Source organism: Aspergillus thermomutatus (genome assembly GCF_002237265.1).
Source record: "Aspergillus thermomutatus strain HMR AF 39 chromosome Unknown NODE_89, whole genome shotgun sequence".
NCBI lineage: Eukaryota > Fungi > Ascomycota > Eurotiomycetes > Eurotiales > Aspergillaceae > Aspergillus > Aspergillus thermomutatus.
In genome coordinates, this window is record NW_020798138.1 from 50,696 (window position 1) to 63,546 (window position 12,851).

The 12,851-nt window shown below is 51.2% G+C and overlaps 3 protein-coding genes across 3 annotated transcripts; 1 reads left to right on the forward strand and 2 right to left on the reverse strand.

Moving 5' to 3' along the window:
• Positions 1-3,768: 3,768 nt before the first annotated feature.
• On the reverse strand, positions 3,769-6,947 carry faa4 (long-chain fatty acid-CoA ligase FAA1; the record flags this gene model as incomplete). The annotated part of the gene is made up of 8 exons (XM_026759683.1): positions 3,769-3,958; positions 4,029-4,074; positions 4,136-4,161; positions 4,617-4,702; positions 4,752-5,896; positions 5,958-6,353; positions 6,419-6,444; positions 6,508-6,947. The coding sequence occupies 8 exons, from the start codon at positions 6,945-6,947 to the stop codon at positions 3,769-3,771; spliced, it is 2,355 nt and encodes a 784-aa protein (XP_026614617.1).
• A 1,476-nt stretch (positions 6,948-8,423) lies between these two features.
• CDV56_106368 (S-adenosylmethionine-dependent methyltransferase) lies at positions 8,424-9,545 on the forward strand (the record flags this gene model as incomplete). Its single annotated transcript, XM_026759987.1, has 3 exons — positions 8,424-8,493; positions 8,559-8,720; positions 8,773-9,545. The coding sequence occupies 3 exons, from the start codon at positions 8,424-8,426 to the stop codon at positions 9,543-9,545; spliced, it is 1,005 nt and encodes a 334-aa protein (XP_026614618.1).
• A 661-nt stretch (positions 9,546-10,206) lies between these two features.
• On the reverse strand, positions 10,207-11,664 carry CDV56_106480 (uncharacterized protein; the record flags this gene model as incomplete). Its single annotated transcript, XM_026760099.1, has 2 exons — positions 10,207-11,205; positions 11,266-11,664. 2 exons carry the CDS (start codon positions 11,662-11,664, stop codon positions 10,207-10,209), a joined length of 1,398 nt encoding a protein of 465 aa, XP_026614619.1.
• Positions 11,665-12,851: the final 1,187 nt, after the last annotated feature.

A 12,851-nucleotide genomic window follows, 5' to 3' on the forward strand; every position in this document is an offset into this window, starting at 1 on the left:
ACTACAGTTCTTCATACACGGGCGCTCCACAGCAATCACAACCGCCGACGCAGCACACATTCGAACGGATTCAGTTTCAGAAGGCGACGGCGAACAACGGCAAACGCCGGGCGCAGCAGCAGTACTACAACTTGGTTGTCGAGCTCTATGCGGAGATCGCAAACCCCAACAACGGGAGTGAGACGCAATGGGTGAAGATCGCCAGGAAACTTTCGCACCCCATGGTGGTCCGGGGCCGTTCTCCAGGCCATTACAAGGACGGCCGACGAGATAGTTCGGCGAGCATGGGTCCGGACGGGGGCAATGGCGGCTATGGTGATAGCAACATGCCTCCAGGTCTGGTACCAGGGGCGAGATCCCATCTGATGATGTCGTTCGATCCCACTTCACGCGGAGGGTCTCATTACGGTCGAGCGGAGTATCAACACATGGCGGAGCCATCTCCACTGAGTGACAGTCCACACATCTCGTCATCCTCGTCGTCCGCATTTGATATAGGCATTTTAAATGACCCCATGGATCCGTTGGGCACGATTAAAAGCCCATCAAGCATGGACGGGTACCCCGACGAAGGGTTTGGTCTCATTGACCGTAAACCCGACAGCCATTTCCGCACGCATCTACCACCTTTTGAGTATGATACACTGTCTAGGGGAAGCGAGGAGTCCGGCAACAGCTATCCCGAGTCATTTGATTCGATGACTTCAATATTCTCGAGCGAAGCGAGTGAATCCTCGCATTTTCTGAAACACCCCACTCGGCTGACGCCTCAGCTTCACCATATTCCTACATCCAGCGGCTATGACCCTCTCCTCCCCTCTCGTTCGAACAATGATAGTCCTTATTGTCGTTTTTCGAATTCGCAGAGTCTGCGTGCTTAGCAACGGAAGTCGCAACTTTCCCCCTTCTCCCCCTCAACTTCTTGCAGGACCTTTTTTTCTTTGGCTTCTGTTTCACGACGAATTTGTAACTTGGAAGCGTGTTTTTCCCAGATTTACCTTTTCTTCGTGAATCTCTACCCTCTAGGTTTCTCCTTGGTTCTCCTACACAATTTCCAGCATAGTCTAGATGGCTCACATCTGTGCGTACTGTAGACCGACAGGTTGAGTCGATCGACAACACATCCATCCACCGGAGCGAGAAATTGCATGACAAGTTAGCGTCTGATTTGATTTCTTGCCACGTATCCTATTCTTCTAAATGGCTACTCTTTCTTGATTTCCTTTCTCACTTTGTGTTTCTTCTGGCTTACAGTTCCGCCTCCTCCGGAAGGATGAAAGGAAAGAAGATTTGAATTCTCTGGGCAAAAAAAAGATAGTCGAAATGATAATGTATAACCAGATCATGTCTACTCGCAGTACACACATCATCACAGGTGTTTGACGGTGGGGATCTGTCACAGTTCACCGAGGATTCGTCCGGGCTCTGCAGTTCACAAGCAGCCACTGACAGTACAGAAAGGAATCCATTATACACACCCATCACCCCTTTAGGAAAATTGAGGCGCCACCTTGCTTCCTAGCACATAATCGCCTAGCGTGCTCTGAGGGAAAGAGAAGAAAAGACATGATTCAAGGGCGACCAGGATCGACATCAGGGGGTGGACACCATACGGAGCACCTCAAAAGTAACAGTGACAACTGACAAGAGAAGGATGAATTGGCTCCAAACTTTGTGCAATCCATCCCAAAGTTTCGAACCCTGTCAAAACCTTGTATTTTCTCCGATACGTTCGTTTGTTCCTGTTGTGATTGTCCAGGGGCCGTTCCGCTGTCACTTTCTGCTGTTACCTGTGCGACCTAGACAGCACCTACGAGTCAGATCCTTGCTTGGGTCGACCGGGGGAGATGTGTCTGAGCTCTTGTCTATCTATGGCTGCTCCGAGGTCACCGCTTCTTTCAGCCATTGCTTGCCAGGTAAAAGAGGAGGAACTCAAATCAAATCCAGAAGAAGGTCCCCAAAGCATGCTATGATCGACATGCAGTGCCGCAGCGGTGTAGTCTACCTTCACTGAAGAGAACACAGTACACAGAACTGGGTGGTGGGCTGTTCGCAAGTAGCAACAACCTCTTTGGGCGAGGGCGCCTCGCTCAAGCCTCTGGACCGTACGCAGTAGAGCAGCCAGCCCCCTTTGGTTTTCAGGGCCATTTTCTTCGTTGGCAAACTCAGCCCTGTCTCATTACTACGGTCCGCCTTTCAGACCAAAGGTTGGGGCTCGAGATGGTCGCGGAGACATCTTCGAAAGGCAAGCTGCAGGATTTCAGCCCGAGTACGGAGGTAGGTAAATGATGCAGGGTGGTGTTGTTTGTAAGTCAGCAACTAGATTGGGGATGGGATGCACATACAGAGTAAAAGCCTCAAGGAACGAAGTAGGCACTAATGAGACTAACGAGACTAGTCCGTCTTTAGTGCACTCTAGGGCGATCATGATCGACAAGACAGCCGTAGTTCAGTTTAGTTGAAACAAAGGATATCAAATTATGTACTTGTGAGGTTATGAATCCACTGAATAGACCTGACTTGATTTGAGAGCTATGATTATGATCATCATATCATGGCTTTGACATCGGCACGATCCGGACATCTATTCCTGCTTTCTAGTCTGTCCTGAAGCCGTGTACCGTGTTGTAAAGAACTAGTGCATAACAAGAATCTCCTATTTCCCAATCTCCTGAACAGGTCTCATCACCCATGGCCTAAGCGTAAATATGGCAAACGTATCCCTCACCGATACAAGTCACCTCCAATCCGAGGCTAGATACATAACTCTCGAAACTCTCGAAACTCTGGAAGAACTCAAACCAAAGCCACAATATGCATGTGGTACAAGGGGGGGCGTGGTGGTGGTCGTGCAAGAGTGACTCAGGATCCTTTCCTCCACGGCGTGTCTGAAAAATGTAGGTAGTCAAGCAAGCCACCGGCCTTCCTAGCACACCACACTGTTCTTCCATTGCTGCTCCTGCAGGCAGGGCAAGCAGGGCAAATCAACTACCGCTTGGCTGTACTCAACACTCGTACTACGATCAGCAGATGGGCACCAGGATACTCGTGCAACGGTTGCATCCAGCGTCCAATCTGCGTGTGTGCCACCGCTCCGCTTCATTCTTGCGTGTTTCTATCTGGGAGTATCTTGCTTCCAGATGACGAGTATCTACATACAATCAGGTCGGGGGTCGAGATCACGGTGATTCACTTATGCATATGTGGACTTGGCTGACGTCGTGGCATCTCTCCAGAGTGGGTGGCAAGAAGACGGGAGCAGAGGACTGTCCGGTGGACAAGTTCGGATCCTCAAGTCGACCTTGCCTCTTTGAACGTGGGCAGTTTGCAGTCCATACTTGATGCCTCGCTACCTAACCAGTCTCGCAGTTCCTCTGCGTATGCCTTTGTCCTTCATCAATGGCTCCTGAAAAAACGCCCTCACGGCTCGATAAGACCCACGACAAACCCTTCCTCGCGGTTTAATTTCCAGCCACCTTCATCCCGACCCGTCTCGTCTCAAATCTCCGCATCAGTACCCCGTCGTTGCACGAAACGGCTTCCGAATGCTGTGCGCTTAGCCAAACGAGCTCCTGACGTTTGATGGGCACGTGATACCTCATGACAGGCAGCGTACACGAATACGTAGTCTGCCTGGCATCCAATTCTCCGTATCCAGGTGTCCGTAAACAACCAACTGCCAGTTTACCACCGGGGCCAACGTAGATAAGTCAATATAGCGGTCATCCGACACAGTGAGCCGGCAACCAGTGCATCGACTCCATCGGTCTAATTCCCCTTCTCAACCCGCGACACCCGCAGCGCCAACTTCCTCTCCAATTCCTCCTTTTCTTCGGCGCTGGGAACCATCCCCATCGCGCCTTCGACCTGCGGCGAGAACCACAGCCCGAGAGATGCCCAGGCCATGAGGCCGACGCCGAAGAGAGCCCGCGTCTTGGGGGTGAGGGAGCGGTAGGAGCTGTACCGGCCGTAAGGTTTAGTATCTGGTATACGTAGGGGGGTGGTGGCGTCTGGTGCGTACTGCGTACCTCCAGAAACTCATTTGGGATTCGCTGCGCTGCGCTGCGTCTTTGGCTGTTTTTCTTGGAGTCTTGATTGAGTGAAGTAGTACCGTAAGATTGGCCGCGGAGCATACCCATATGTAGTCTGGCTTTGGGTTTACTGTTTTCGGTTAGCGTGATTAATTGTCAATGCCTCAGGCAGGCGGGCAGACATTTCATCAGAGACGACGAGAGATTAAGCTCATATTACGGTCAATGTCTTGGTCACTCAGAACTAGGTAGGCATAAATTCTAAACTAGAAGCGAATGAATCTGTCGATCAACAAGTCGTAATAACCCTGGGACTAGATTCGACCTATGTCATATTGACCAGGTCCGATACAGCAGTAGAGCTCCATCTGTATACTCGTAGGGAGACAAGATGGTATTGCTGTCCAACTAGCAGGGAATCGGTAAACAGACACAGGCACCCGAGACACGAAAGCTGCGACTAAAGATAAGTGCAGAAATGACATGAAAGCAAAACAGTGTGCTAGGAACAGAACAGTAAAAGTATGTGTTACATCAGTTAGGGAAGAAACAAGGCAACAGATTCATCAGTCGTCCACGTCTTACTTCTTGCCGTAGGCACGGTCGATGTCCGCCCTGAACTTGTTGATGATCTTCTTGCGCTGCAGTTTCTGGGCCGCAGTCATGTAACCCTGGCATACGGTCAGCTCATAGTTTCGAGGAAGAGGGCGATAAACTTACATTCTGAGGTGTCCACTCCTCATCAGACATCACAACACCATTGATAATCTCAATACCCTTGAGACCGCCAGCCTTGCCAGCGCTCTGGAGCTGCTTGAGGACGATGGACTTCAAGTTCTCGTTGTGAACAAGCGACTCGAGGGTGTCACCCTCAATGCCATTCTCGTTGGCAATCTTCTTCAAGGCGACCTCAACGGGCACAATGATGGCAACGGGCTTGTCCTGGTCCTCGGCAGCATAGACACAGATGTTGCCAACGACGGGCGAGGAGCGATATACGGACTCGAGCTTCTCCAAAGCAATGTACTCGCCGTTGAGCGTCTTGACCAGATTCTTCTTGCGGTCAATGATCTTGAGATGGCCGTACTTGTCGAACTCGCCAATATCACCGGTCATGAACCAGCCGTCCTCGGTGAAGGAGCTCTTGGTCTCTTCCTCGTTGTCCCAGTAACACGTGGTCACACTACCCCCGCGGATGAAGATTTCTCCCTGAGGGGGATTGTTCTTTGTGAAGTAGCCGGCATCCGGGAAATCAACGAGCTTGACTTCGATAGATGCGGGAATTTCACCCAGGGCATCCGGGTTCCAGGCCATAGGGTCGTTGAGAGCGCCCATGGCGGAGGTCTCGGTCAAACCATAGCCGCTGATCATGGGAGCGATGGCCATAGAGAGGAACTTCTGAGTCTCCTTGGAAACGGGGCCACCACCATTCATCACAATACGCAGTCTACCACCAGTAGCCTCCTTCAACTTACGGAATACGATGGCATCCAGAATGGAGGCACCCGTGCTGGCTCCAGGGAACCCATTCGTCATCAGGAAGCTCTTCGCGGACATTGCACCCCAGAACAGGCCCCTTGCAAGGAAGCTGGCCTTGTTCAAGTTGTTGAGCACACCTTTCTTCACTGACTCCCAGACAGCCGGGACACCCACGAGAATCGTTGGCTTGAATTCGCGAATATCACCCTTGCAGTTGCGCATCGAGGCGTCCGACAGAGTTCGAGGGTTCCCGTAGCCCATTGTGCCGCCCCAGAACAAGCAGAGGTTCTCGAACATGAACTCCAGGATGTGCGCTTGAGGGAGGTAGGTAAGCAGGGCATCCGAGGGTCCGATGTAAGGGCCAACGATCTCGTTGACACCAGCAGCTGTTGAAGAGACGGGTCAATTTGGCCAACCTCGCAACATAGTTTCAATCGGCTAACTTACTGGCAGCGATGACATTCTTGTGCGTGAGAGGCACACCCTTTGGTGGACCCGTGGAACCGGAGGTGTACATAATGCAGCAGAGGTCCTCGGGAGACGGCGGAACTGGGTCGACAGGGTTCTCCTCTCCCAGCTTGCGCAAGTCCTCAATGCTCATGATGTTCAGGTAGTCGAAATCGGCCTTGAGCTTGTCCAGATCCTCCTGCTTAACCTCGTGCTCGGTGTTGTAGATAACGTGCTTGATAGACTTAACATCGCCGAGAACATTGCCAAGAGAACTGATAAGACCGGGGTCAAGGAAGATAGCAATACTCGAGGTCTGAATCAGAGAGTGCTTCAGTCCCTCCTCCCCAAGAGTGTCGTATGCAGTAACTATGGTCATCGATTGAGACGCAGCTCCTGTTCGGATCCAAGTATATTAGTCGGTGCCAATCGCAGGGGCTGCAGAAAAAAGGTGGACGAACCGTGTGACATGGCCAGCCAATGTGCACTTGCAGCAAGGGATATATGTCAGCAATCGTTCCTCTGTATAAGCACTGCCGGTAAAACTCACCCTGTTGCACCGTAAAGATGAATCTTGTTATCCTTCTCCAACCCCAGCTTGCGCAAACCACAGCCTAATTCCAACGCAAGGCGTTCATATTCAATAAAGCTCTTGTAGGTATAACCGCTCATCTCAAAGTATGTCCACTGCTTATCAACCTCCTGCTCCACACCGTCAACAGTTTTCTTGACCTTCTTGTTCTCCACATGAGTCTTGATCAGGCGCCGAGTACCGACGGCCTTTGCGTTACCGAACATGCGCGCGGACCGTCTGAACACATCGTAGGTGGTTGTGACATCCTCCGCGGGCCGCAGGATGAGGCCGTCTTTGGCCTGTGGCAATCTACGAGGGATGGTCTCTCCCGGTACGGGCTCGTAGCCGGAAGCCTCCACTGTGAATGGAGGCCTCTTGGCCATCCGGGGTTGGAGGTGGATGTCTCGCTTCGACATTTTGAAATGCGATCACGGCGGCCCAGGGGAGCTGGAGGACGGAGAGATCCGACGGCTAGAAAAGGTGCTATTAGCTCCTGTTTTGATCGACCGAAACCGTCAGCAGCTATCTCAATCACTGTGGTCTACCGGATAGTGTCGAACAACAATACAACAAAAGAGAAATATAGGTGGTGAGTGCGGAGACGATGAAGCTTCCAAGACTTACAAGACTGGAGGGTTTGGAACACAGGAAGAGGCGGGGATGCCGGACAAACGATCGAGGAGGAGTGGAGAGGGGATCAAAAATATATAGGGACAAGCGCAGACACTCAAGAAGATCGAGAGGGGGAAAGTCTGGGCGTAAAGAAAAAGAGAGCGGAGAGGAGAAATGAAGCTGCCCGGGCGAGCCAGTTACTACGCATGAAGTCAGAAGTGTTTGTGGCTGGGCTTTCTTGACAGGGCGGCCCAAGCTGCGGTCCTCACTACTACGACCTATGACGCTACAGGGACGGGACAGCAGCAACAACAACAACAACAACTGTGGCACTGTGGCACTGGAATCAGATTGCTTTGGTCGACGTTGCTTTTTCTCTATTGATACTATCGAATCCTCAACTCTTTTTTTGTTTTTGAATATTTTGGAACACGACACGACACTGACAGAGCAAGGAGAAGTATGCTGAGGGAGCCCCAAAGTTAACATGCACTGATCCAGTGGGAACCCGTTCACTGGCAGCTATGCCGCGGTTCGAGCGCCAATAGCTTCTGATCATGGCCTGGAATCAATCTGTGGTTATGATTCATTTACTTCATGACAGGCATTGGATGCTTTAGTTTCCCCGTAGTCTCACGTCTTGCTCAGATGCCTCCGTTCGTCACAGCCACTAAGTGGAAGTGTAGATACGGGGTAAGCTCAGTTCCGACGATCCTCTCTTTTTGTTGGGACTTTCGCCCAACACACCGGCGGACTCAAATCATGGTCGACACTCGACCTCTAAGCGACAAGTCTAGGCAGTAGGCAATCTAGGCAACTTGGAGGCTTGGTAAAAACTCTTTTTACTCTTTTTCATTCGTTCCTGGACGAAAATTCACTGGGGACTGAGCAGATGGCGTTTGGTCACGCCGAATGCTGCAGTCCGGGTCCCGTGACCTGGAGCTCTTTTACCCCAGACCAGAATTTGTAGAGATTCGACCAATCAGTTGCTCTTCTTTCTGGATAGCTTCAGAGCTTTGAACTGTGGTAATCAGTCTTTGTTCCTGATAATCCCCCCATATCATTCCGATCAGAGTGTGCATCCTCAAAAGTCACAAGCTGAGACAAGGAAAAATTCTGATCTACAGGGTACATGGCGCTACGCCGTTTATCCTTGACACAACAGCAGCTAATTATGCGTAGATACATCGCTAGAAAACAGCTCGGGGCTCGATCCTCCGAGCTCATGTCTAGATTGTGACTTGACTACTCGCACCGAGGTAAAACCTAAGAAAGGTAGTATGGATCAGACGGAGGCTCTGGATAATTTTCTCTCGTCTATTGGCGAAGAGGTGGAAGATGCCGAAGAGGGTATGTACTTGTAGCTGAGCCATAGTAGCGAAAAGGATAAAAAGACCAAGATTAATCCTCTCCAGAATCCTTCCTCCTATTCTCAAGGGACATCCCCTCCGCGAACTTAGGCTTCGTTGACTCCCGCGCGACAACCGTCGAGGTGGCCGTCCACGGTCAAGACTACTCGATCAGCCAATCTCCCACCCTCCTCTCCTCATCTCGAGCGGGAGGAACAACAGGCGCAGGTAAAAACTCCTCCTCCCAACTCTCCGAAACCATTCAGCTAACCCAGCCCAGTGCTATGGAAAATCACCCCGCTCTTCGCAGAATGGATCTCCGCCGCCCAATCAAACCCGCTCTGGAAACACTCTCTCCTGACCTCCTCCTCAACAGTCGTCGAGCTCGGCTGCGGCATCTCAGGCCTGATAGCGCTCGCCCTCGGCCGTTCGATACGGCACTACGTCGCGACAGACCAGGAATACGTCCACCGCCTCCTCCGCGAGAACCTCGAAGCCAACACGTCCGCAGCAGCCGCAAACACCCCCAAAACCCAGCCCAAGCCCAAGGGCAAGAAGCGGGCGGCGGGAGGACAGCAGAAACCGCCGCGCAAGCAGGACGGGCCATCCAATATCACTTTTGCCGCGCTGGATTGGGAACTGGATGTCCCGGCGTCGTTGAGAGATAGCATCGGGCTCCAGGGGGACGACGACCATGACGATGATGGCGCGGACGATAAAGGGTTCGACCTCCTGCTATCGTGCGATTGCATATACAACGAGGCGCTGGTTGCCCCGTTTGTGCGCACGTGTGCGGATTTCTGTCGCTTGAGGCCGGTCCATACGACGGCCGGGCGGCGGGCGGGTCGGCCGCCGACGATCTGCATCATTGCGCAGCAGCAGCGGTCTCCGGATGTCTTCGAAGCGTGGCTGCAGGAGACTCTGAGCGTGTTTCGCGTGTGGCGGCTGAGCGATGAGGCGCTGGGTGAGGGGCTCAGATCGGGGACGGGCTACGTTGTGCATCTTTTACTGTTGAGAGAAGGTGCTACGCACGGGGGAGGAGATTATAGATGAATGGATGACCATTCTGGCATTCAAGTCATCGAGTCAGATTCGACCCGATATAAGAATCCACAGACCCTCTGTCTGCCAGGTATCCCTTAAACGACTGTGTAAACAGTTTGCTGCACTTGCACAATCTCCATGGATAGAGCCTGTAAAGCAGCAAGTACTGCTTTGCGACTACCACGATCAACTGCCATCAGGGAAAAGCATGTCTGAGTCTTGGATGAGTGACGGCATGGAATGAATGCCAACAATGTTCTCGTAATAGAATTAAGAGAGGCATCCTCATGCATGGCAGGTGGCCTTCTACCACAAGGACGGCGGAGTTGGATACGGAACGAGTAAAGAAATGCAAATGTGACTTGACGATCAGGCCCATGACAGGAAATCACAATATGCTTGAGAAGTCCAGTCCGTGCAGGACCAAGATAGATCCTGGCTTGGGAGCTGTGCTCTTGAAAACCCCTGGCAAAGCCGGTATGTCAATTTGATGAAGACATTACTATTAGAGAACATACAGAGTGACACCCATCAGGCATAAAAGGGTATTGCCGCAGAAGATGCAAACAGAGGAACAGAAAAGGTAAAGGTAAAGGAAGCTAAATTATACGAGGTACCGTAATCAACAGCAGGATCAATACCAGAGGTTCGTGTTCAGCATGACGCTGTCTTAGTGCGCCTCAGAGACTTCCTTGGATTCTGTCTTAAACTCTCGTGGAGCAGGAATATCAGCTCTCTCCGGGCTGGATGCTCGATGCTGAACTGAAGCGCGCATTGCCGACTCAGAGGTGTGAGGAGCCACAGAACTCAGGCTAGCTCGTTGTCCTGCCGCAGGATCTCGATCAATGATCGAGGAGATAGATTGTTTCGTGAAGCCATTCAGTTTCGGAAGTGTCGTGGGTTCTTCGGGTGTGGGTAGAGACGCCGCCGGGGTGGGCAGAGGTCTCTCTGTCGGCTCCGACTTCACAGGATACGGGTGCTCTCGGCCTTCTTCTTCGGACGCGGATGAATACTCCATCTCGTTGGAGTAGTTCTCAGGATCCGTCGGGGCGGACTCTAGGCGGCTTTCCTCAGTTGAGGCACGATTCACAGACGAAACAGGTGGGAGAGGAGCATTGGGGTCAAAGACCACTCCGCAGACTTCTAACGCCCTAGACTGGCTTCCCAGGCTACGATCCTTGTGCTTCTTCGTCAGATGGCACATGAAGCCATGAAGGGTCACAAAATCAGCTTTGCCGCAGCCCTGAACCGGGCATGTCAGATAGACCAAGCTGCCGTCGGATGGGCGCTTCCACAACGCACGTCCGGAAGGATCATGTGCAGCGGGCCGTCCATGGCGTTCCCCCCAAGCCTCTACATTCTTAATCGTGTATTTCTGTTTCCGCCTGATGGCATTAGTCCCTGACGGGTCATGCTGAATATGTTGTGTATGTTGTGTATGTTGTGGTGGAGGATGGGGAGGTGGGGGCGCTTGCACCGCCGGTGGTTGTTGCGGAATAGGACGCGGCTCGGGGGGGCTCTGTTGCTTGAAGAACGCAAGGGTGGTGGCTGCATTCGTTTCTGACAAGCGACGAGGCGGCGTGGGCCGGAGAGGCGGCGAGTCGATAGTCGCATTAAACCCGAGTCCCATAGACTCTCTCTTTATACGCTTTCTTTGTCTACGAAGTTCCTGAAGGCAAGGTCAGTGGTCTTGTCACAGAAAGTCACCGCGTCACAATGCATAGCATACCTCTTCTTCAGCTTCAGCATGCTCAGTCATCCTACGAAACTCCTCATCTTCCCGCTTCCGAATTGCAAGTAGTTGGCTACGAGCCGCCATTCGAGCCGCCTCCTCCTGTTCTAATTGCCTCAAACGAGCTTCAATATGCTCTATAGAGGGAGGCTGGCCAGGGGGCCCTGGAGGGCCAGACGGACCAGGCTCCTGCATAGGCGGCGGAGGGGGAAAAGGACGGTAGTAGTGATGATGGTGATTCTGCATGGCATGTTCTGGAGGGAAAGTTTGGTTCGGATTCATTGCGATTGGGTGGAATCGCGGCAGACTCATGTTCACAGCATGGCCCTGCAGAGGACCATTGATGCCATGCTCGTGAACAGGCGGAGGCACGGGAGGCGGTGCGGCCACCGTCATGATGAATGAGGTTGCAGACTTTACCGGTGTCCAAGTCTACTTGAATCTCTCTTCCGTATCGAAGAGCATGCAGTCAGTTGTGGGCTAGCTTTGAAGTCGTCACTGGAATGGAACCGCCCCGTGAAGAAGGGGATTCGTAGATCGAGGCAGATCAAAGACTAGCACACAGAGATGTAAGTATTATCAATTAGATAAGATGTAAAAAAATCTTTGGACGATTATATGAGAGAGTACTGAGGAGGAGGCAAAGAAAGGCATGAAAATAGAGAGGAATGATAGAAGGGCAATGGACACTGGAGATTGGAGGGAAATAAGGAAAATACAGGACTGAAAAATCAAGACTTACCTACCTCCAGAGCAGGTACACTTGCAGACGGAGTGGATTTGCAGCGAAATCGAAGTAGGTAGTACACTCCAAGTCACCAATAGAGTCACAAAAAGTCAAAAAGCAGAAAAGAAGAAAAACAAACTGCTAGCGTGGCTGTTTTAGCTGCACCTTGCCCGTTTTTCTGCTTTCTGGTCTTCTAGACCATTGGAAATTTCCCGTGGACCCTCCTCCAGTTGTTGATTGACGCACTAAGATGATTACCTAGGTATTATCGAGTAGAAGAATATGAGTGGTAACGGTCGAAGCAAGGGATTCCTGATGGATGGATGGATGGATTGAAAACAAGGATTGAGTTTAGATGCTAATTGAAGTATGTAACTAGTAAATTGAGATTAATTGCAGGTAAGCAATCTAGATGAGGAAAATACTTAATAATACTATCTTTGCAATAGGCCGGGTAAGGGTAAAATGAGGCGAAAATATCAATCGAGTAGACTAACTAGATAATAGATCCGAATTAATTTGGACAGCTCTCATCAGCTAAAATGCTAGACTAGTAGATAGTAGTAGTAGTAGTAGTCCTGTTTTGTAGAGCAAACCCAGTTTTGACTTTTGTGGTCATCAGAATTCAGAAAACAAACAAGCCCATGGATCAAGGCTAGGACCTGCAACAGCACTAAGTTAGTGAGCTCCAGTATCAGATGCAGATGCAGTAGTGATAAACAAGAGTACCTACCGTCAATATTTCCTTGACATGGTTATGGATATTGAAAGCTAAGTGGTTGTTGATCTGAGACAGGGATGGTACTTTTTTAATCATCAGTAAGCTCTTATTCTTTACCCTGATAAAGTGTATCTG